This window comes from Canis lupus, chromosome 17 (assembly GCF_011100685.1).
Source record: "Canis lupus familiaris isolate Mischka breed German Shepherd chromosome 17, alternate assembly UU_Cfam_GSD_1.0, whole genome shotgun sequence".
NCBI classification, from domain to species: Eukaryota; Metazoa; Chordata; class Mammalia; order Carnivora; family Canidae; genus Canis; species Canis lupus.
Window position 1 is genome coordinate 43,992,787 of NC_049238.1, and position 24,236 is coordinate 44,017,022.

The 24,236-nt window shown below is 38.6% G+C and overlaps 1 protein-coding gene across 8 annotated transcripts in view; it reads right to left on the bottom strand.

The window, feature by feature from the left end:
* Positions 1-24,236, bottom strand: part of CTNNA2 (catenin alpha 2) — a 1,087,950-nt gene that overhangs the window by 85,375 nt on the left and 978,339 nt on the right. For all 8 annotated transcript variants that reach the window (XM_038561604.1, XM_038561605.1, XM_038561606.1 and 5 more), the window contains one exon: positions 2,717-2,868. In XM_038561604.1, coding sequence (XP_038417532.1) covers positions 2,717-2,868 — 152 coding nt within the window. The remainder of the gene's footprint in view (positions 1-2,716; positions 2,869-24,236) is intronic.

The following is a 24,236-nucleotide window of genomic DNA, read 5'->3' on the forward strand; positions in this document are numbered from 1 at the left end:
AATCAATACTTTGGGAGGGAAGGAGGCATGGCTAGGTTTGCTGGGAAATAAATAACTCTGCTTGTCTCACTGTCTGTCTTTCGAACTTAGCGCAGTCTATTAAGTAGATTTAATCATTATACTCAAAAAGCAAACCAAGAAATTAAGTATAATATAAAGCCATGTGGGTGCTGAATGGAGAACTTTAAAAATCACAATTTGTACATATTGTACATTTGTCTCTTAAGTTTTAAGTGGTGTGAAATCTATCTGATCAAATCACTTGAAATGTCAAGATGTAGGAATGACACTTCATGTAACAAAGATATGGCATTTCATCTAAAATTATGTTTTTTTACAGCTCATGAATGAATAAATGAGTGATGGCTAGAAACTTCCTCAGCCTCCCAGATGAATGATTGTCACAAAAATGTGAAGGCTAACAAAGCAGAAAAATGGCAAAAGAGGGAATATGTCTTAAGGATTATAGTGGGATTTAGTGTCAAATGCTTTGAAAACATAACTCTCATGGTCTATTACCGTATTTCATAAGTTAGTAGATAATGGATAAAAATGATCTAATTTGTTACAGGTTTAAAAGCCTGACTACCTTTTTTTTTTCTTTCTTCTCCAATTCTCATCGTTTTTCTGTCAACTTCCTATCTTCCCAAGTATGTTTCCAACACACACACACACACACACACACACACACACACACACTTAACCACTGTGCCAGACACTGCACCACAGGGAAAGGAAAATAAAAACAGAATTTGCTTTCTAAAATTTCAGTCTAAAGAAGGTAATAGAAAAAAAAAATAAAGAAGGTAATAGACATAAATGGGAATGATGTAATAAATACTATCACAAGCAGAAACAGTTATACATAGTTAAAAGAGGTCAATATTTTTGCTGGAGAAAATTTGAAGAAGGTTTCAGCCAACTCTTACGAGATGGTAAGAGTCTGACAGATCCAAAATGGGCAAGTTAGAACAGGAAATACATCTGATAGTCTCCAAATTCCAAATTTGAACTTCAAAGAGTTAAGTATAATGAGAATTGTCTGACATAACTTATGCAGTGATCTGAACACTTTGAACTGATCATGAAATTATTATGACAGACATATTTATTTTTTTAAGACAGACATATTTAATGTGAAAACAATCAAGCTGAATTTGAAGACAAAATCCTGATACTTTTTGTGCTTTCAAGTAAAGGAATTTGGTAATATTGAAATATTCCCTGGAGGGAAGCATGGATATCAAACAAAGAAGGAAGGGAGACTCTTCCTGGTGATACTCTATTCCACCAACTCGGATCACCATAGAAGCATCATGTTGCACTCTGGATACCACAGTTGAAGAGGATCATTCATGGATTTAATGACCTCAAAGATACAAAGATTTGTAGGAGAATTAATGGCATAGATGAAATACTCAAAGGACTAGGTTTATATTGTCCAGAAAGAAAAATATACCACAGATATCATTTGGTTATTATTGTTTTGCAGTATTTGAGGGTACATTGGTTTAGATGTTCAATGATCACCCTGAGAGAAAGTGTTTCAGAATGCAGTCAGCAGATACCTCATGGTTTTATTGAGCAGCCTCAAAGACACTGTGAAGGATCAATGTGGGGATACACTCCAGTGCTATCTCATCCAATATGGTAGACATGAGCTACAATGTACTACTGAGAACTTTAAATGTAGCTAATGCCACATTTGTCAAAAATGATAACATTTTGGATACATTTGATTAAGTTAAATATATTAAAATTAATTTCACCTGTTTCCTTTTCTTTTTCCAATGTGTCCACTAAAAAATTTACAACTACAATCACGGCTTACATTATATTGCTAGAAGACAACATGTTCTCATGTTCTTATGATTGGCACTGCAGAAGCCCCATCTCTGCTTCAGTCATAAATAATAGCCACAAATGTATTTGTATCATCAATTATGCTTTTGAATATTTAAGTTTACTTTAAGAAAGAGTTCTATGGGTAAAAAAATTATTTGAAAACCATGCCAAATTGTTGGTAAGGTAAGGAGGAAAAAAATCTCATCTTACAATGAAATGTTATGTGGTTAAATGGAACGAGGTGAGCTATGTGTCTTAATAATATAAATAAATGAAGATATATTATGGGTGAACAAAGCAAGCTGCAAATGATACTTATGTTGAATTATAACCTACTGTCTTACATGTACTATTCTAGTCTACATCTCTATATAATTACTTGGGCAATCCTTTAGAAGACTCACCGCTAAGACTGAAATTGGAAAGATAGTAGGGTGAGTGAAGGGAGGGTTGCTGCAAAGTTATATAGCTTTATTTATATGTTACAAAGATATGTAACTATGTATCACATCATCATTATTATTATTGATACTGCTAAGCTGCGTAACCTTCCTTTCTTACCACCCCATGGCTTTTCTGATCCTGATAGGAAAATAATGTTACCCAAAGGAGCACATGGATAATAGCAGGGGGCACTTGAAAGTTAGTATCAAATTTAGAGAACAATGCATGCAAGAAATAAGCAGGGAATCACTCTTCAGGTTATTCAGTGTGAATGTAGGCTTGTTGGGATCACTAGTCCCCCTTGTCTGGCTAAATGAGGAACCAAACAGCTTAACAAGTTAAACTAAGTAATTAAAAAACAAAAGTAAATTCTTTGGGGTCCATACCAGAAGCTCTATCAGCTCCAAACTATAGAGGCCTTACATACCCTGATCATCAGCACAGCTTTTCTGATGTCTCGAACACCATCATATACCAGGCGAGAGGCATCAATGAACTCATTCTCTTCAAATGGTTGAGGGACATTGGCACTCAGGGCTTCAATGGCAACCTCTACTTGCTCGGCAAAGCGTGGCATCACTGCATTAAACAAAGTGAGAAACAATGGATTAGGTGATCTTTCTCTCATGCTCCCTGTTCCAGCCCTTGGGGAAGGTGGCACACTCCAAGTATTCCAGTAGTTCAGTGGAACTGTGTGTCTACCTGTCCAGTTTGGGGTGGACTCAATTCAGTGGTCTTCTACCACTTACCTTCAGCAGAGGAAGCACGCCATTACTCCATGAATGGTGAGGATATGTAACAGCAAAGTTTTGAAACCTGTTCAGGATTGTGTGGCATAGTGTATATACATACATATTTCGTGTTATTCTAACCTGAGTTGAATTTCACTTCTGCTGATTACTAGCTGTGAAACTTTGGCCAAGTTTTCTTAACTCCTTCTAAACCTGCTTCTTTGTCTATAAAATATAAGATCCTATCTTAAGTTTCAATGAGATAATACATACATATTTATTGGATGGTATTTGGCCCTCAAAAAGCCTTGATAAATATTTAATTAATATCATATGCTAAAGTCATAGGTAATGAGTAATAGATCTTAACCTATATGACTTCATAGTAACCTGTGAATGAAGTAATCCAGTGTATTCCACTTTTGTCAAGACAGGACTTGAGATTGGAGGAAGGAGGATGGCAGTAGAGGAAGGCTCATAGAAGGACCATAAAAGAGGGGAAAGGGAATCCCAGGGAACTCTAGCACAAAGCCTAGGGTTAGAGACCATTGGGATCATAACTGAATTCAGTTTTATTTCATTTTACCAGGACCATTTTGATGTGAAAAAAGATGCATTTATAAACTCCTAAAATGTTAAGCACCTCTTTCTTTAAAACAAGATACCTACATACATAATGGAGGTTTGTGGAAAGTAAATTCAGTGGAATGTCTGGAACACTTCCACTGGCTACTTAAAAAATGCTGCTGATTCACGGATTCTCAAAAATTATAATTCAATTTTCTCAGATTTTATCTTGTAACAATCAATTTATATGGCGAATGAAAGCCAAAAGCACAATTCATTTTATTTACAAGGACAATAAAATAGAAACATCATTCATCTATTTTCCATTTCTGAACTTTCATGCCTGATTCATCTTTATACTCATTTTCATCCTCTGTGGATACTTTAACATCTATTTTAATCCCTAGTGTGAGAAACTCTGCTAAATTGCTTTACTTTCTAGGGTCAAAGTATTCAGGATAAAACCTTTCTAGAAAAATGTACTTCTACTAGGAAAAGTCAAACGTTAAAAAGTATACTTAAAAAAAAAGAGGAGGGTTACAGGAAAACAGAGTAGCCATTCTTTCAATAGAAATGATCAAAACCAAAGCATGCATGGGGTGAATTTACTTCTGTGAGTGAATGACTATGATTGGTTCTCTATATCATTTGAATTTTTCATTTGTGCCTTTGAAATGCTTTACATAAAGGGAATTTGATGGACATTGAGTTGTACTGCTGGAAAAATCAAATAAAAATGTACTTCTAAATACCACATTAAAAGCCACTTCAGCTTTCCATTGGTATTGGGAATAAGCTGTTTTACATGACTAAATAATATAGATCATTGAAATTGACCTCCCTAGACATGAAAATACTGTTACATGTATTTGGCATTTTCCCTTGAGTACCCTTCTTAAAACCAATTACAAATTCCCTTCCCTTCCTAAAGTGAAGATTCTGAATATTAATTTCATTCTATTTGATGTCTAAGCTGCCATCATGACCATCAACAATTTTACATATTTACATGGTATCATCAGTAGCAGCGAGCTGCCTGATGTTTTGTCCCTATTGATTTACTGATAATTGGTACTCCTCCGTGTAAACAAAATAACTATGCCTACAAATGAATAAGACAAAAACTAAAAAAATAGACCATGGAGCAGAACAGGTATTCACAAAACACTAAACCCCATGTTATTAATACATGACACTTTACTTCACTAATAATTGAAAAACTTATAGTGTAAACAGTGGGAGATCATTTCATACCTCTAGGAATGGGCAAACAAATGAAAGTGTAATAACACCCATGTTACAGAGCATGTGGAAAAAAGGGAACCCTCCTAATGTAGATAGGAGTCAAGTGGGCACACATCATTCCGACAAACACCTGGACAAAATCAAATGAAATAAAGCCTTCCAGTCCCAACCAGTAAGCTGAGACATTTTCTAGGTCACCTTCTTGTTTTAAAATTTTATTTATTTATTCACGAGACACGCAGAGAGAGGCGGGAACAAAGGCAGAGGGAGAAGCAGGCTCCCTGTGAGGAGCTTGATGCGGAACTCGATTCCAGGACCCTGGGATCATGACCTGAGCCAAAGGCAGACACTCAACCACAAAGCCACCCAGGTGCCCCTCTAGGGTATCTTCTAAAGAGTTACTGATGAGGAGGGATGTATACACTGGAGTCACAGGAACATCTTTTTGTCCCTATGGTTATAGTTGTTTCTTAAGAGGTTGAATATTCCAAGAATTGATAAGAGTTATATTAAACCTAGGGATAAAAGTGACAGCTTTAATCCCTTCCAACTGGCACTATCTCAGGGCTGTAGACTCCACTAAGTGGGACACTGGGGAGACACGGTAAGCTGTTCACTCCAAGATCATGGGCAGTACATCGAAATGGAACCAAATGGACTTTGGGATGTAAGTCAGGAGACAGCCAACATAGTCAGGTGAGTAAGCTCCTAAAGTCAAAATGCTGACTGGGAAAATGAAACTGAAAAGAGATATTATTTGTGAGAAATTGAAAAATTCACAAAAGAATACTGTGCATAATTTAAACATAAATAAACTTTATTACACATGCTCTGAGAGGATGTATACCACCTTAAGTATAGGAAATGTCTTTGAGGGGAATGGAGGGTCATGAGATCAAGTAGAGGTGGCTTGAAATATCTTAATTCTTAGGAAAATAATAATATGAATCTGATATTGTAAAATGTTAATATTTGTGACACCTCAGGGTAGAAGCAGGGTCTTAGTTCTATAACTTTGAATCTTTTTTCTTTTACTTTGAATCTTCTTATGATTCAAATATTTTTAAAAGATCAACATATTATGCTCAAGGCTGTACTTTTTATAGAATAAGGCTCTGAAAAAATAAAGTTCTAGCTCATGGACCAGAATGCAATAGAAACCACTTTGATCAACAGTATTATGTGAGGAAGTCCCTCAGATATTGTGACTGATCAAATGCCTACTATTCGACTTTAATTAATAACTGTCCATTGCAGAACAGAGTTTGGTAGGGATGCCTGGGGGACTTGGTTGAACATCCAGCTCTTGACTTCGGCTCAGGTCATGATCTCAGGGTTGTGAGATGAAGCCCTGCTTCATGTTCCGGCTCAGTGGGAAGTCTTTCTCTCCCTCTTCCTCCTCCCCTCACCACCCCCCCGCCCCAAAATCAATCAATCAATCATTCTTTTTTTTTTTTTTTTTTTTTTTTTAAGTTGAGTTAGGTAATAGCTACCCACTAGACCCTGGGCTCTTGGGCACACACCTCTATTTCCATACAGGTCTTTGATGGAGTATAAAAGGGCGATCAGTGTTGTTGTGGGGCTTTGTTCTGTTTATGCAACATTGCCCTGAAGAAGAGCTGAGGAGGAGGAAAATGTAGGAGGTGTCATGCTATCTTTCTCCACCAGCTTCTTGGTCTGATTCTGTGCCCAAGGGAGAGAGAGGAAAGCTAAAATCTACTCTAAAAAGGGACCACTTTTATAAGGGATGCTCTGGGGCCCAAAACATGCCCAGAACTGCTATAAAACCCCAAGATTGGAGAAAGGTATTCCGTTTGCTCCAACATGGAGTACAGAATCTCTCTAGGGGAATTGAGGACGTGGCAACACTGCTGTGGATATAGCATTGTCAAAAGAAGTAGAAAAAACAATGTTCTTTAGTAAAAAGATTGGAACAGAACATAACATCAACCTCCTATGTAAGGGGGAAAAATGATAGGAGAAGAGGTACAGAATCCTTACGTAGAAATGGGGTCTCAGAGTTCAATTTATCCTTAATATTCCAATGATCTTATTATATTCCTCAACCTGGTAAAACCCACAACTTGAACTAATTAAATTTTATCTTATTTACTTTAACTGACAAGACATTCATTTCTCATACCTCAAGTCAGTGGTTTTTCTAGGTCTGACCCTTAAGAAAATCTTTCTCCATGCTCTGTTCTTAAACACATTCAATACTTATTTATATAGGTCTTGGTCAACTGCTACCACTCTTTAACCAATATACCTTTGCTCTCCATGCTGCTGTTCTCTTTGCTGTTTTAGTTTTATCTTGTTTTGTTTTTTAAAGCGATAAGACAGAAAAATAAAAGTTCATAGAAAAATGATCCAACTTGACAGGACCTAAGATGTTAAACTATGAATTCTTCTAATGCCTCTGGTAAGGTCTTAAAAAAATCAATATCCCAAAAGTAATTCTGAGATAGAAAAAGTCTGAAACCACTTCAAGTATGATGCTGCTTCTACTTCCCACTAATTAGGATGAAACAGAGTATTGCCTTTCTGATTCACACATTATATATTAACAGGGTTTTGATATGGGATTATAAAAATAGAAATTTCTTTCTAGTTTCTAAATTACATTCAAAAATGTAGATACCACTTTACTGCTATTTATCAGAAATACTGAATTGCTCTTAATGGCTCATATCCTGAAAGTGTGATCAAAGTTGGAAATAAGCTTATAAGTTCTTGCTATACTTTTGCATGCAGAGTGCACACTAGGCCACAGAATGATGACATTCCAAGAGTAATGAAATCACAGTTCAGCATGCATATAAAAATCAAGGTCACCTGATTCTAGTGTCTATTGAGATCCTAAAACAAAGGTGAGAAAGATCTAGACTGAATCCTCCAGAGAGACATTGGAGGTGACGTTTCAGAGCACAGGGTGAATCAGGAAATGAACAAGAAGTTGTACAATAGATGCAAATAGGACTGCTGACAACCATAAGAGCAAAATACAAGGTTAACTAGAGGTAATGGAAATATACAGCCAACTAACTCCACTGCCCTTGAGTAAACATCTAAAAAGTCCACAACTAACTTTAAACACTCTGATGATTCCTTTTAATATAGAGGGACTCTAAAATCTTTACAAGATACAAACATCAGACATCTGCCTATGGTTTCTTATCTGTGTCTTTCCACCTATTCCTACATATATTTAAATGTTTCAATTAGACCGATTTAATGTATTCAAAGATGATATGGAAACATGCCATGTCACATCAACATGCCCATGATGAATTTATTCTCATACTAAAATATTTCTCTCGGGCACCTGGGTGGCTCAGATGGTTGAACATCTGCCTTTGGCTCCGGTCATGATCCTGGGGTCCTGGGATGGAGTCCCACATCAGGTTCCCTGCGGGGAACCTATGTCTCCCTCTGCCTATGTCTCTGCCTCTTTGTCTCTCTCATGAATAAATAAATAGAATCTTAATAAAATAAAATAAATCTCTTTTTCTTTGGCCCAGGCAAATTCCTCTTCAATCTCTGGTATCTTATTTAGAATTAACTGCCATTGTTAAACGTCCTTAATTGACAAAATTGTCTGTTCTCTATCATTTTCTAGCCTCCTAGTCACGTATGAACCATTATAGTACTTAGTATAATGTATTAAATTGTTTGACACATCTGTAAGTCAACTGTTTTATATTAGGAATCACTTTTAGAAAGAGACCAGCTCGTTCTTCTTCTTTGCGTCTTAGGCCCATATCATGCTTCTGGCACAGCTAATCTATCCAAGTGGGAAAAGGATGAGAAGTGAAAGAATAGAATGTAAAGAACAACTCACTATTCAGTATTTCAGAGACCAAAAAAGCAGTATCACATATCACATACTAAGCCTCTTTCTACCCATCATTTCCTATTAGTTCAGTAATTTTATTAAATCATTTCATGAGTCATTAACCAAGTTATTAACGGGCATCTAGGTTTGATCTTTAGGGTCCTTTCAGAAACCTGAGCTCAGAATCTTTCAGGACTGCTTGAGTAGGAACATCACCACCAAGGAAGGAGAGGATTCATTAGTGTATCCTTGAGTAATTCACCAGAGCCAAATTAGGAAATCTGCATGCATATGGATCACTCAATTGTGGTGTGGTTAGCCAACACAATCTTGTGAGTATTCCTTGCCCAATCTTGTATTCTTTGCCCAAACTTCATTGTCAAGGGAAGAGAAGAGAACGTCAACAAGGGCCCTTTGCTCTAGAGAAAAGCCAGTCTAATACATGTAAATATAAAGTAAAAAGAATGAGAACACTTGAAAAAATCTAGAGAGAAAATAAAACATCCAAAGTGGGTTGGAATTTTGGCCAACTCCAATGGAGGAATACATGATATCCCCCCACTGTCCTGCCAATAACAAATAGTTACTATGCCTCCATTTTAACAGTTGGAGTCAGAGAATTAAAAATTATCAGAATAACTGGGGTCAGAAGATATTATTTTGGAGAGACTTTCTGGCAGCAAGATCAGTATCCCCCTATAGCAGGAAAGTACTGTTTCAAGTGCTTTCTATATATTAGGCATCCTTTCCCCAAAATGGTTTTTATCAAACACTGCTAAGAGATTTTATTCAAGTGGCCCCCAATTAGATGTTCAGTAATAGGAGAAGAGAGTATATAGGGGAGTAGATCTAAACCACTGGGGGCCTAAATTTGCCTAAATGAAAGAGTGACTGGCATTTAAAAGGCCCTGGGTGTATCTTGACAGTTCAGCACATCTGTGAAGTATAATTATTTAGTGAGGAGACCATCAGAGTCTGAAGCTCCAAGTCATACTCAGTGGAGAAGAAAAGTCCAATGCAAACTGAAGCTGTGACGACACTTTTGTAGCTTTGGCACCACTCAAAAATAACTAAGGACAAACCAATGAAGCCAGCCACCATTTTATACTGGTTCGGTAGCTTTAGTAAAGAATATCATGGTAATTAATTAAGTTATTAGAGGGCATTCTAAGTTCTCCCCCCCCCCACACACACACAGGGATCTTTCAAAATTCTGAACTTAGAATCTTTTTTTGACCTGCTTGATAATCAAATGTATCCATACATCTACCTCATGAATAATGGCTGTTTCATTTCTCTAAGTATTTACAGAAGCATATACTCCTATTAGACATAGATGCTTTCCTTCAAGATACATGAATGACCAGAATTTTGTTCAAGCACTTGGATAGGGTTTCCTGAGTTATCTAGACCTTTCACTTTTTTTTAGGGAAAAAAAAAAGATTTAGTTAGTTAGTTAGTTAGTTAGTTATGGGGGGGGTGGGAGAGGGAGAGGGAGGGAGGAAGGGGGAGAGGGGGGGGGATTAATGTTTGAGTATCAGAACCTAAGTCAAATAAAATTCTTCCTAGTGAGGAAATTTTTTGCTAGTGAGGTATTTTTTTTCTTTCTCTTTGACATGCACATTGTTATCTTTGAATTATACACTAGCTTCAGGTTCTGTACAGCTTCTCAGATCTGTCCTCTGCTCCAAATCTCTTCTCCAATCACCTTGAGCCAATCTTGGCCTTCCTTTCTCCAGTATGTAGCTCCACTGTTCTCCTGCCACTCCCACTCCTGGTCATATACTGCATAGCTCTATGTTGATTCAGTGGAACTTTTGTTTTCTAGAAGCCATTATATAAGCAAATAGGTACACTATGCCAGAAGTTAGATATGTCCCTATGAAGTTCATGTTGTGGGATTTGTCTACATGTCTAATTATGTTAGTCATCAACCATATTGTCCATCCCTGCTTTATGCATTTGCAATTACGTATGTGACAGCTTCTGAGATGGGCCCCAATGATCCCTCTTTTCCTGGTATTCATGCCACTGTGTGATCCTCTCACTTTGGACATGGGCTGAGACTAGTGACTTGCTCCTAACCAATAAAATATAGCAAGGAGGATGGGATGTCATTTCTGAGAGTAGGTTACAAGAAGATGCTGGCTTCCTATTTTGCTTGCCTTTTCTTACTCTCTCACTTGATCACTCTGATGATATACAGTTGATCTATGGAAAAGTCTTTAGGACAGGTAACAGGGAGGGGCCTCTGGTCAACAGTGAATAAGGTATTGAGGCCCCAAGTCCAACAACAAATGAGGAACTGAGGCTTTCCAACAACACATGAGTGAGTTTAGAGGTAGCTTTTTTGCCAATTGATCCTTAAGAAGATTGCATCCTTCTGAGAGATCTGGAGGCAATGGTACACAGCTAAATAGTACCTGGCCTGGTTCACAGAAACTATGAGATACCAAATGTTTATAATGTTAATCCATTAAGCCTTGGTATACTTTGTTACATAGCAATAGGTACCTAAACAAATGTGCTATGCCAGAAGTGGAAATATCAGTAAAAATAGTTAGCAGGACATACTAAAATTTCTGTTCAATTGTAACAACTATGTTTGGTCTAGGTTTCTTTCTTTTTTTTTTTTTTTTATTTATTTATTTTTTTATTGGTGTTCAATTTACTAACATACAGAATAACCCCCAGTGCCCTGGTCTAGGTTTCTATTATATTTATTGGGTCCAAGAAGATGTGCAAATGAATCTTGAAATTTGATTTTTTTTTTTTTTTACAAGTTAGCCAATTTGAACCTCAGTTTATTCAAGTGTAAAAGAGGGATGATAGCTTCCCTTTAGGTTTTATAAAAGATTTAAAAATAATACACTCAACAAATTTTGTATATAGTTTTTTATATAAACCTAGGCAGTACTTATCTACTGGGAATACAGTGACAAAACAAGTATGATCTTGCCTTCAAGACACAGAAAAGAGTGGAATATATGCAAGATACCATCATAACTAGCATATAAGATTCACATTCATAAAATAGCTCTTATACTTATCATCTTCACATGAGTCTCTGTATCTACTAATCCATATACCTGTTTCCTTGTTTATGAGGAGGCAAAAATCATCCAGCTTTTGGATAGAGGCACAACTACATGACTCATCACCAAAAAGTGGGCTTTCTGAGAGCAAAATAAACTGAAAATAATACTCAAATTAGTGCTAAACTCTCTAATTGGGAAGTTCATACAACTTATCTTGAAAACTTAGTTTCCCTGATTCAGTGCCCTTCTCTCTCCTTGGCAGGACAACATCATCTTTTGGATGGTTTTATATTCTTAATAGTGAATTTCCTAATAAAATCTGCCCTCAGGACAAGATTTGATATACTCATTCCTAGAATTTTCCATTTTATCTTGATTGCCAAGAAGGCCAGTGTTAAACATTGTATCTATTATGACCTCATCAGATCTCTGAGGAAAGGGGAGCTTTAAAAGTTATGAGATTTAAATCATAAAGCTCATAACTGGAAAAAAAATCAAAATTCATTTCTCTCCCTCATTTTCTCCCCAAAAAACCCTCCAACTTAATCTAATATTCTTGTGAAAGTATTTCCCTCCTATATCAAACTTATGTTAGTTGATTAATTGAATTTAGAGTGAAGTATCCTTTTAAAACCTTTTGAAATGTGGTAGAAGGAATAGTACAAAAAATGTTTAAATACTCTTTAAATTTAAATTTTATCTTGTCCAGACCAGCGATACACTTACCATGATTTATCCTGATGACTCCTAATTAGGTTAGAAGATGTTGAACACTAGAAAGTGGGAGTAAAGAGGAAGCCCAGTTTAAGCTGCTTCTTATTCCCTGGTGACTATTTGTCAGCTGTTTCTACTTTCCAGACAACCCTCAGCATCATTCCAGCTAGTCCTAATTCTTCCATCCTATGTGTATTTTTCCCCCCATCCTGTGTGTATTCTTGGACTTTCTTTCGTCAGAGTCAGTCATCTGTTCCCTCTGTGGGAGTTCCTGAAGGCTGCCATTTTCATAAATTCATGTTTAGAAAATGATAATGTACATTTCAAACATCAAAATCAAATTCAAGCTCCAGAAGGCCATACATAACCCATGAGCTGAATTGTTTGATGAAAGATGAAAAAGAACTGCCTAGAAGAAGAGGGGAAAAAAACTCTAAATTTCATTCATGATAACTACCCTAAGAGAATCAGGGAGCATCCATCTGCTCTTGTCTAGACACAAGTTCCTTTCCCTTGGGAAAGAAATGCTTGCTTGGACAGTTCTTATATTTTAAGATAAGTGTTTCAAAAATAATCACAAATGGTTTATAAGTTAAAAGGAAAGAATGGCACATTTAATTCTGAAACTTAAGGAATGAATAAAGAATTGAACACGGTGCTTTATGGAGTTTATAGTGTCTGTGAAGACCAAACTTGGTAACTACAATTCAATTTGGCATTAGTGAGAGTTAAAGGATTAAGATGTTATAAAATGACTGCTAAGATTCTGACCTTGATCATTAAGCATATAATTTTTTAAAAGGATATAACCTCTCAAATAAGATGGTATACCGTGTTAGTTAGATTTTTCATTTATGTTAAACATTTTGGAGCTTCAATTATAATCAGCCTGGAAGATTACAGGTGGTCTTAGTTCTCAAGGGGTTAACGTTTAATTAGGAAGCAATACATACATGCATTTATCTAGACAGAAAGGCAGACAGGCAGATAGTGACATTAAGAGACAAATGGGCAAACGGAGCTTTCAACACAGCGGAGAATGTGGTAGGTGCCTTATAACACAGATAATGGGAGGAGTGAGAGTACAGAGAAGTGGGATTGCCTGGTGTGGCTAGGGAGGAATTCACTGACAAGGAGGAATCCAGCTAGTGCTGGGGAACAGGTAAAATACAGAAAGGCAAACCAGGTGAGGAGATTAATTTTGGAGGTGACAAGAATAAACAGAACTTGACTTTTTATGTCCTTCTGTTATGCCAGGTCTTCCAGCCACAAGCAAAGTTTCCCATTTTTCCAAATCAAACTGTTTCTGGGCTATTCAAATGACATATCACATGTCAGCAATTCTTCTCTAGGATTCAAATAACTATTACTGATGTGGCAGAGAATCTGGGTGAAGGGAACACCCCACTGCCTCAGTTGTACAAAATTAATATATCCTGGCCACCAATTCCTAAGGACACCAATACTAGCCCTGCTACATAGAATTCACAGGCCCTCCTGCCACGGATGCCCCAGATGCCTGTCAAGTGACAAAGAAGTACCATGGTGTTTGCAGTCCCTAGGATTCTAAACCCATTATGTGACTCACACAGAATTAAATGAAGATCCTTCCTTTTGGTTTTACTTTGACAAACAGGCACTAGAAAAGTGCTATTTGTTCCACTATGTTGCTCCAAACTTATGGCCCATGAATTGTGTTATCATTGGCCTTTCTATATCCACTTCATCCCATTTCCACTTCCACGTTAGAGGTTTATTATTAGCCTAAAAATGCATCTTTTACTTTCTCAAGTTGTATCATCTCCTATGGCCCTTCAGCACCCCATGTTAAGAGAGCTGGACATGTCTGAATTCTAGCAGAACGCATTATTTATGAACAGACCATTGCGGGGTAGATACTTTCAATGTTTTTGCTTGGCCAGGGTTTTCTGAGCTAAAATGACCAGTAACCTGGTTGAAAGCATGACTCAATAGCAGTCCAAAAATAGTGAAAGAACCAGGAGAGAGATTTACATGTTTATCTCTGCAGAAATGTGTGTTTACCTTTTAAAGGGGAATAAAATCAGGAAATAGTCATTTATATCCCAAAGGGTTGTAACAGGTAGGGGACCTTTCCTGGAGGGAGTTTATTAACATTAAAGAGCAAAGGTTTCTCTCCTCCTCTCAGGAGGGGAAGGAGACTGTGAACACCAATTCCTAGATGAGCTCCCAGATGCATAATTGTGTGGTTCCTCTCCTGTAGCATTGACCTCCTTTGCATGTGTGGAATTCACCTTCCCTCATTGCATTGCCTTCAGACAGAGAATGAGGCATGGGAAACTGGTGCCGTAAGTAGTAAGTTTGTCCTCTGAGCCAGAAACTTTGCATTTGCTTCAGGATAAAGTACAGATATTAAAGCACATCAGCCAGATATCTAGAGAATCTAGGTTTCGGTAATACAGAAAAGGCACTGAGACAAACTATAAATTACCTATTGAAGGACTGTTAAGTAGATGTAATTAACTTCTCATTTCTCCTGTACTTCTGATTTCTCAAAACCATGAATACCACACCCACCAAACAAGTAAGATATTTCCTGCATATTTTAATCATTTTGACCTTTCCAAGAGAAATAAGATACTTTATGCCAACAGTCAGGGTTATATTAAAATGTATTTAAAAGATGTGTAGGGTGAACAATCTTGGTCATTACAGCTTCTGTTGAAATTCATTACTTTCATAATCTAATTTCAAAGTCAGTCATGGAGAAGTGACCTAGGCTGTAATGGCCTTTCTTGTCCATAATATCTAACATTTTGTCTTCTTAATAAGCTGTCCCTACCACCTCCTTCTGATGTTGACCTTACCTCTGTCTACACACTCCACAATCCAGCCCCTGGGACAGGCAGGTCATCCAGACCTATCCAATCATAAAAACTAATCCCACTAGCAACAGAAATCAGTCTATACCCCAGGTGGTCAAACAGATTGCTCTCCTTTTACTACATATAAAGTGTGGGGAGGAAAGGAAGTCTCTATCATAGACTCTTGAGTTGAAAGCCAAAGGCTGCTAGTGGACATATTCTCTACTGAAAATTAGAGAAACATAATATCCTAAATTTTTATATTCCTGTCATCAATTTATGTACACTAAATGTTAACTATGCGATAACACTGCTCTAGGTCCTAGGTACTTATAGAAACACCTGCCTCTAGGACTGGACAACCTAGTTGTGGACCACTAAAGCAGACACTGAAGAGGACATACTGAACATCGAAAGACTGATACAGTTCCCTGTTGTCTTCAACTGAGAATGAGCCACGTCTTAAAGTATAAGTTCAGTATACAGATGCAGAGAGGGAGGAAGAAAAGGAGAACATCGCAGGAAGGAGAGTAGAAGCAGCAAGCATGGATATATTTTGCCTAGAAAATAATGACCATATCTGTCTTGATAAAGCAAAGGCTTCAAACAGAGGATTCATGGGGCAACAATTGTCCATGTTAGTTGCAATCACTGGAAAGCCAGGAAATAGTGACAATTTATTTAAAAAACAAAACAAAACAAAAAAACAAGGACATTGACCATCCTTGGATGACAAAACATCAGGCAACATAGGAGAAGCTGTGGCCTACAGGCATTAATTAGTTTCAAGTTATAGTTGCTAAAAGTCAAAGAAATGAGTTCTTCTGATTCTTAATCTGGACTGTGCTGACACAGCTTTACCCCTCTTTAATATTTCCAATTTTTGTACCTTTTATTTGCTAATCTGCTTATATTTTCTAGGCAAATATATATAGAAATGGTGTAAAAAAATCCCTCTTTGTCCTTATGAAAACTTTTTAACTTTCCATTACAAACACATGGAAGTAAAAATTATACCACCTCTATTTAGTGAAGGAAGACGATCTAAGAAGGGTATATATAGTATGATTCCAAATATAGGACATTCTGGAAACGGCGATACTGTAGACACAGTAAAAAGATCAGTGGTACCAGGGGTGAGGTGTGGGGGGAGAGGGGTAAAAAGGTGGAGCACAGAGGACTTTAAGGACAATGAAAATATACAGTATGATACCATAATAATGGATACAGGTCATTATACATTAGCCTAAATCCACAGGAAGTATAACATGAGTGAACAAAATTATACACTATGGACGTTGGGCCATTACGATGTGTCAGGGCAGTTTCTTTAATTATAACAAATATACTATTCTAGTAGGGCATCTTGATCATAGCGGAGCCTATGCTTGTGTAGGGTCAGAGAGTGGTTGGGAAATCTCTGTACTTTCCCCTCAGTTTTGTGGTGAACATTATACTGCTCTAAAAAATAGACTTAATTAAAAAAAAAAAAGAGAGAAAGAAAAAGAGAGCAAAAGGGGGAGGAAGAAAGATAAAGAAAGAAAACCATACTATCTGTTTGGACCACATGTTTTCCAAAATATGGGAATTTTAATCTCCACATATGGAGGTGACATGGAGTCCTCATTAAATATTTATTTTCCTTTTTCCTCTTTTTTTTTTCTCTCCCTCATTTTATTTGTGCCCTCTGAAGAGGGAACTGTTGGCAGAATCTCGAAGATCTCTCAACCCAACCACATTCACATTGCCACAAGCTTGCCTCAGATATCAAATTTATAAAAATGACATTTCAATATAATCCATTCAGTGAAGATGAGCTCCTCTTTATACATCTAAATATGCTATCACTGAATGTACTTTCACCCCACTCAACCTCCTGCAGCAATCTGACTTTGTAAATGAGATCTCTGATGATGGGTCTAGTCAACCATGTGTGCGCTTCCTACCAAGTTGTTGACAACTTGTTATAATTCAGGTTTTATTGAAGAGCCCATCAAATATGCTATGTAAGTATTTAATGGCTATAATGTAATTGGGTTTGTGTGTTTTCACCCTAGATACTTTTATAAAAATAGGTAAAATTTTATATAATGTTGCCCTAGGATTTTAGCATACTAATAATCCACAAAATTATTTTCTCGAATTTAATTCAGCATTCATAAAAACAAAAAGCACTTTTCAACACAACACTAGCTTTACTGAGAAAGTAAAGAAAAAAAAAAATCAACTACAGACTGTTATGTCACTCTTTGGATGCCTTTCAATTTCTAGCCACTCAGAGAAGGCAGCCAGGTGGTAAAATGGGAGTCCTTCTGCAGAGGCCCTCCCTGGCAACATTTACTTGTCTAAACGGAGGCTGGCCTATGTTTGCAAACCCCTTCAGCAGCAAAGTCTGGTCTAGTCAAGACTTGGAATGTTCAGCCCTTTTTTAGATTTTTTCTTTGTAATATATATGTAATTCCTCTCTTACCCCACCCCCTTCACTTCTTTTATCCTGTGGCCACAGTTTATAAGTTCCATTTTGCCTTGTTTAAACTTGTCACTATTTGGGGATATTTCTTCCCTTGGAGTAGCTATCCTCAATGGTGGTTATTTTGCCTACCCTTCAAGAACATCTGGCAATGTCTAGAGATACTTTTAATTGTCATAACTTGGAATAGAGAAGAAAAGAGGTCCTCTAAGCAACTAATAGGTAGAGGCCAGGGGTGCTAGGTATCCTGTAATGCAAAGGACAGCTCCCCTCCCTCAAGAAATAATTATCTAGACTAAATGGTCAGTGGCAGACATGGAGAACGTCTGCCTTAAGGTCTTGAATGTAACAATTCTGACATAAAATTGGGTAGAATCAGGTAGGTTGTGGCAGACAGAAGAAAATGTGACATTTTGTCTTCCATGTTCTGGACTCCTTTTTTGTCATCCTTCCTTTTGGCACCTTCTCTCTCCTTTCTCACTGCCCCTGTGTTCTATCCCTGAAATAAAATGTACTCAGGACAAAATTTGATAAGATCATTTTTTTTAAAAAAGTGAACATTTCACTGTGGCCCTAATTTAGAAAAAAAAAAATCAGAAATAAAGCATTAGTCCAAAGGTAGAAATCTGGACATGCATGATATGCACAGCCACACAGTGACCAGAAGACTAATTCAACAAAACTACACAGCTATAATCACAGAACTGCTCCTACCATCTTCCTCCAACTCCAAAGATCTAGTATAGTCCTAACAATTTTCATTAGCACCAGTGAGTTAACAGCTCAAGCTTTTGCTTTCATTTCTTTGATAATCTCTCTAGTTACTCATAAGAAGCAATATTGTTTCTGTTTAGAATGTATACACATTGTATATTCTAGGTTTTAGCACACCAATATCTATTTTTCCTTAACGCGTATTCCTGTGTTTTCAATTACAGTTGTGTAGAAACTATTTCAATCTCTTCTACCTGAAGACTTTCCTAGTTATTATCAATAATTCTTGAAAAGTACTTAAAAACCTCGTGCATCTTCTCTGTTCAATTAAGAATTGTATGTGGACACCAGAATCTCAAGTGTGCCTTTAGTGAAGTCCCCAAAATATTCAGTCACTGCAAGGAGGGGTTGAAATGAGAGTTTTAAAAGCTCTGACAGAGGAGCAAGATGGCGGAAGAGCAGGGTCTCCAAATCACCTGTCTCCACCAAACTACCTAGAAAACCTTCAAATTATCCTGAAAATCTATGAATTCGGCCTGAGATTTAAAGAGAGACCAGCTGGAATGCAACAGTGAGGAGAGTTCGCGCTTCTATCAAGGTAGGAAGACGGGGAAAAAGAAATAAAGAAACAAAGGCCTCCAAGGGGGAGGGGCCCCGCGAGGAGCCGGGCTGAGGCCGGGGCGAGTGTCCCCAGGACAGGAGAGCCCCGTCCCGGAGGAGCAGGAGCTGCACCGACCTTCCCGGGCGGAAAGGGGCTCGCGGGGAGGTGGAGCAGGACCCAGGAGGGCAGGGATGCCCTCGGGCTCCCGGGGACAGTAACAGACACCTGCGCGCCCAGGAGAGTGCGCCGAGCTCCCTAAGGGCTGCAGCGCGCACGGCGGGACCCGGCGGACCCGGAGCAGCTGAAGGGGCTCGGGCGGCGGCTCCGCGGAGGGGGCTGCGCGGCCCCGGGAGCAGCTCGGAGGGGCTCGGGCAGAGGAAGAGGCTCCGTGCGGAGGGGGCTGCGCGGTTCCAGGAGCAGCTCGGAGGGGCTTGGGCGGCGGCTCCGCGGAGGGGGCTGCGCGGCCCGGGAGCGCGAATCCACCAGCGCAGGCTCCGGAGCACAGGGCGCCGGGACACAGCCCAGGATCCCGCCTCCCCCGGGACAGGCAGAGGCCGGGAGGGCCCAGGACAGCGAGGACGCTCCTGCCCCAGCTGAGCACATCAGCGGCCCCACCCCGGAGCCTCCAGGCCCTGCAGACGGAGTTCCTGCCGGAGCTGAATCCAGGTTTCCAGAGCTGCCCCGCCACTGGGGCTGTTCCTCCTGCGGCCTCACGGGGTAAACAACCCCCACCGAGCCCTGCACCAGGCAGGGGCACAGCAGCTCCCCCAACTGCTAACACCTGAAAATCACAACAGGCCCCTCCCCCAGAACACCAGCTAGACGGACAACTTCCAGGAGAAGCCAAGGGACTTAAAGAACACAGAATCAGAAGATACTCCCCGGTGGTTCTTTTTTTGTTTGTTTGTTTTTGTTTTTGTTTTGTTTTGCTTTTTGATTTGTTTCCTTCCCCCACCCCCTTTTTTTCTCCTTTCTTTTTCTTTCTCTTTTTCTTCTTTTTTTTTTTTTTCGTTTTTTTTTTCTTTTTCTTCCCTTTTTTTTTCTCTTTCTCTTTTCTTTCCTTCTTTCTCTCCTCTCTTTTTCTCTTTTTCCCAATACAACTTGCTTTTGGCCACTCTGCACTGAGCAAAATGACTAGAAGGAAAACCTCACCTCAAAAGAAAGAATCAGAAACAGTCCTCTCTCCCACAGAGTTACAAAATCTGGATTACAATTCAATGTCAGAAAGCCAATTCAGAAGCACTATTATACAGCTACTGGTGGCTCTAGAAAAAAGTATAAAGGACTCAAGAGACTTCATGACTGCAGAATTTAGAGCTAATCAGGCAGAAATTAAAAACCAATTGAATGAGATGCAATCCAAACTAGAAGTCCTAACGACGAGGGTTAACGAGGTGGAAGAACGAGTGAGTGACCTAGAAGACAAGTTGACAGCAAAGAGGGAAACTGAGGAAAAAAGAGACAAACAATTAAAAGACCATGAAGATAGATTAAGGGAAATAAACGACAGCCTGAGGAAGAAAAACCTACGTTTAATTGGGGTTCCCGAGGGCGCCGAAAGGGACAGAGGGCCAGAATATGTATTTGAACAAATTCTAGCTGAAAACTTTCCTAATCTGGGAAGGGAAACAGGCATTCAGATCCAGGAAATAGAGAGATCCCCCCCTAAAATCAATAAAAACCGTTCAACACCTCGACATTTAATTGTGAAGCTTGCAAATTCCAAAGATAAAGAGAAGATCCTTAAAGCAGCAAGAGACAAGAAATCCCTGACTTTTATGGGGAGGAGTATTAGGGTAACAGCAGACCTCTCCACAGAGACCTGGCAGGCCAGAAAGGGCTGGCAGGATATATTCAGGGTCCTAAATGAAAAGAACATGCAACCAAGAATACTTTATCCAGCAAGGCTCTCATTCAAAATGGAAGGAGAGATAAAGAGCTTCCAAGACAGGCAGCAACTAAAAGAATATGTGACCTCCAAACCAGCTCTGCAAGAAATTTTAAGGGGGCCTCTTAAAATTCCCCTTTAAGAAGAAGTTCAGTGGAACAGTCCACAAAAACAAAGACTGAATAGATATCATGATGACACTAAACTCATATCTCTCAATAGTAACTCTGAATGTGAACGGGCTTAATGACCCCATCAAAAGGCGCAGGGTTTCAGACTGGATAAAAAAGCAGGACCCATCTATTTGCTGTCTACAAGAGACTCATTTTAGACAGAAGGACACCTACAGCCTGAAAATAAAAGGTTGGAGAACCATTTACCATTCGAATGGTCCTCAAAAGAAAGCAGGGGTAGCCATCCTTATATCAGATAAACTAAAATTTACCCCAAAGACTGTAGTGAGAGATGAAGAGGGACACTATATCATACTTAAAGGATCTATTCAACAAGAGGACTTAACAATCCTCAATATATATGCTCCAAATGTGGGAGCTGCCAAATATATAAATCAATTATTAACCAAAGTGAAGAAATACTTAGATAATAATACACTTATACTTGGTGACTTCAATCTAGCTCTTTCTATACTCGATAGGTCTTCTAAGCAAAACATCTCCAAAGAAACGAGAGCTTTAAATGATACACTGGACCAGATGGATTTCACAGATATCTACAGAACTTTACATCCAAACTCAACTGAATACACATTCTTCTCAAGCGCACATGGAACTTTCTCCAGAATAGACCACATATTGGGTCACAAATCGGGTCTGAACCGATACCAAAAGATTGGGATTGTCCCCTGCATATTCTCGGACCATAATGCCTTGAAATTAGAACTAAATCACAACAAGAAGTTTGGAAGGACCTCAAACACATGGAGGTTAAGGACCATCCTGCTAAAAGATAAAAGGGTCAACCAGGAAATTAAGGAAGAATTAAAAAGATTCATGGAAACTAATGAGAATGAAGATACAACCGTTCAAAATCTTTGGGATGCAGCAAAAGCAGTCCTAAGGGGGAAATACATCGCAATACAAGCATCCATTCAAAAACTGGAAAGAACTCAAATACAAAAGCTAACCTTACACATAAAGGAGCTAGAGAAAAAACAGCAAATAGATCCTACACCCAAGAGAAGAAGGGAGCTAATAAAGATTCGAGCAGAACTCAACGAAATCGAGACCAGAAGAACTGTGGAACAGATCAACAGAACCAGGAGTTGGTTCTTTGAAAGAATTAATAAGATAGATAAACCATTAGCCAGCCTTATTAAAAAGAAGAGAGAGAAGACTCAAATTAATAAAATCATGAATGAGAAAGGAGAGATCACTACCAACACCAAGGAAATACAAACGATTTTAAAAACCTATTATGAACAGCTATACGCCAATAAATTAGGCAATCTAGAAGAAATGGACGCATTCCTGGAAAGCCACAAACTACCAAAACTGGAACAGGAAGAAATAGAAAACCTGAACAGGCCAATAACCAGGGAGGAAATTGAAGCAGTCATCAAAAACCTCCCAAGACACAAGAGTCCAGGGCCAGATGGCTTCCCAGGAGAATTTTATCAAACATTTAAAGAAGAAATCATACCTATTCTCCTAAAGCTGTTTGGAAAGATAGAAAGAGATGGAGTACTTCCAAATTCGTTCTATGAAGCCAGCATCACCTTAATTCCAAAGCCAGACAAAGACCCCGCCAAAAAGGAGAATTACAGACCAATATCCCTGATGAACATGGATGCAAAAATTCTCAACAAGATACTGGCCAATAGGATCCAACAGTACATTAAGAAAATTATTCACCATGACCAAGTAGGATTTATCCCTGGGACACAAGGCTGGTTCAACACCCGTAAAACAATCAATGTGATTCATCATATCAGCAAGAGAAAAACCAAGAACCATATGATCCTCTCATTGGATGCAGAGAAAGCATTCGACAAAATACAGCATCCATTCCTGATCAAAACTCTTCAGAGTGTAGGGATAGAGGGAACATTCCTCGACATCTTAAAAGCCATCTATGAAAAGCCCACAGCAAATATCATTCTCAATGGGGAAGCACTGGGAGCCTTTCCCCTAAGATCAGGAACAAGACAGGGATGTCCACTCTCACCACTGCTATTCAACATAGTACTGGAAGTCCTAGCCTCAGCAATCAGACAACAAAAAGACATTAAAGGCATTCAAATTGGCAAAGAAGAAGTCAAACTCTCCCTCTTCGCCGATGACATGATACTCTACATAGAAAACCCAAAAGTCTCCACCCCAAGATTGCTAGAACTCATACAGCAATTCGGTAGCGTGGCAGGATACAAAATCAATGCCCAGAAGTCAGTGGCATTTCTATACACTAACAATGAGACTGAAGAAAGAGAAATTAAGGAGTCAATCCCATTTACAATTGCACCCAAAAGCATAAGATACCTAGGAATAAACCTCACCAAAGATGTAAAGGATCTATACCCTCAAAACTATAGAACACTTCTGAAAGAAATTGAGGAAGACACAAAGAGATGGAAAAATATTCCATGCTCATGGATTGGCAGAATTAATATTGTGAAAATGTCAATGTTACCCAGGGCAATATACACGTTTAATGCAATCCCTATCAAAATACCATGGACTTTCTTCAGAGAGTTAGAACAAATTATTTTAAGATTTGTGTGGAATCAGAAAAGACCCCGAATAGCCAGGGGAATTTTAAAAAAGAAAACCATAGCTGGGGGCATCACAATGCCAGATTTCAGGTTGTACTACAAAGCTGTGGTCATCAAGACAGTGTGGTACTGGCACAAAAACAGACACATAGATCAGTGGAACAGAACAGAGAATCCAGAAGTGGACCCTGAACTTTATGGGCAACTAATATTCGATAAAGGAGGAAAGACTATCCATTGGAAGAAAGACAGTCTCTTCAATAAATGGTGCTGGGAAAATTGGACATCCACATGCAGAAGAATGAAACTAGACCACTCTCTTTCACCATACACAAAGATAAACTCAAAATGGATGAAAGATCTAAATGTGAGACAAGATTCCATCAAAATCCTAGAGAAGAACACAGGCAACACCCTTTTTGAACTCGGCCATAGTAACTTCTTGCAAGATACATCCACGAAGGCAAAAGAAACAAAAGCAAAAATGAACTATTGGGACTTCATCAAGATAAGAAGCTTTTGCACAGCAAAGGATACAGTCAACAAAACTCAAAGACAACCTACAGAATGGGA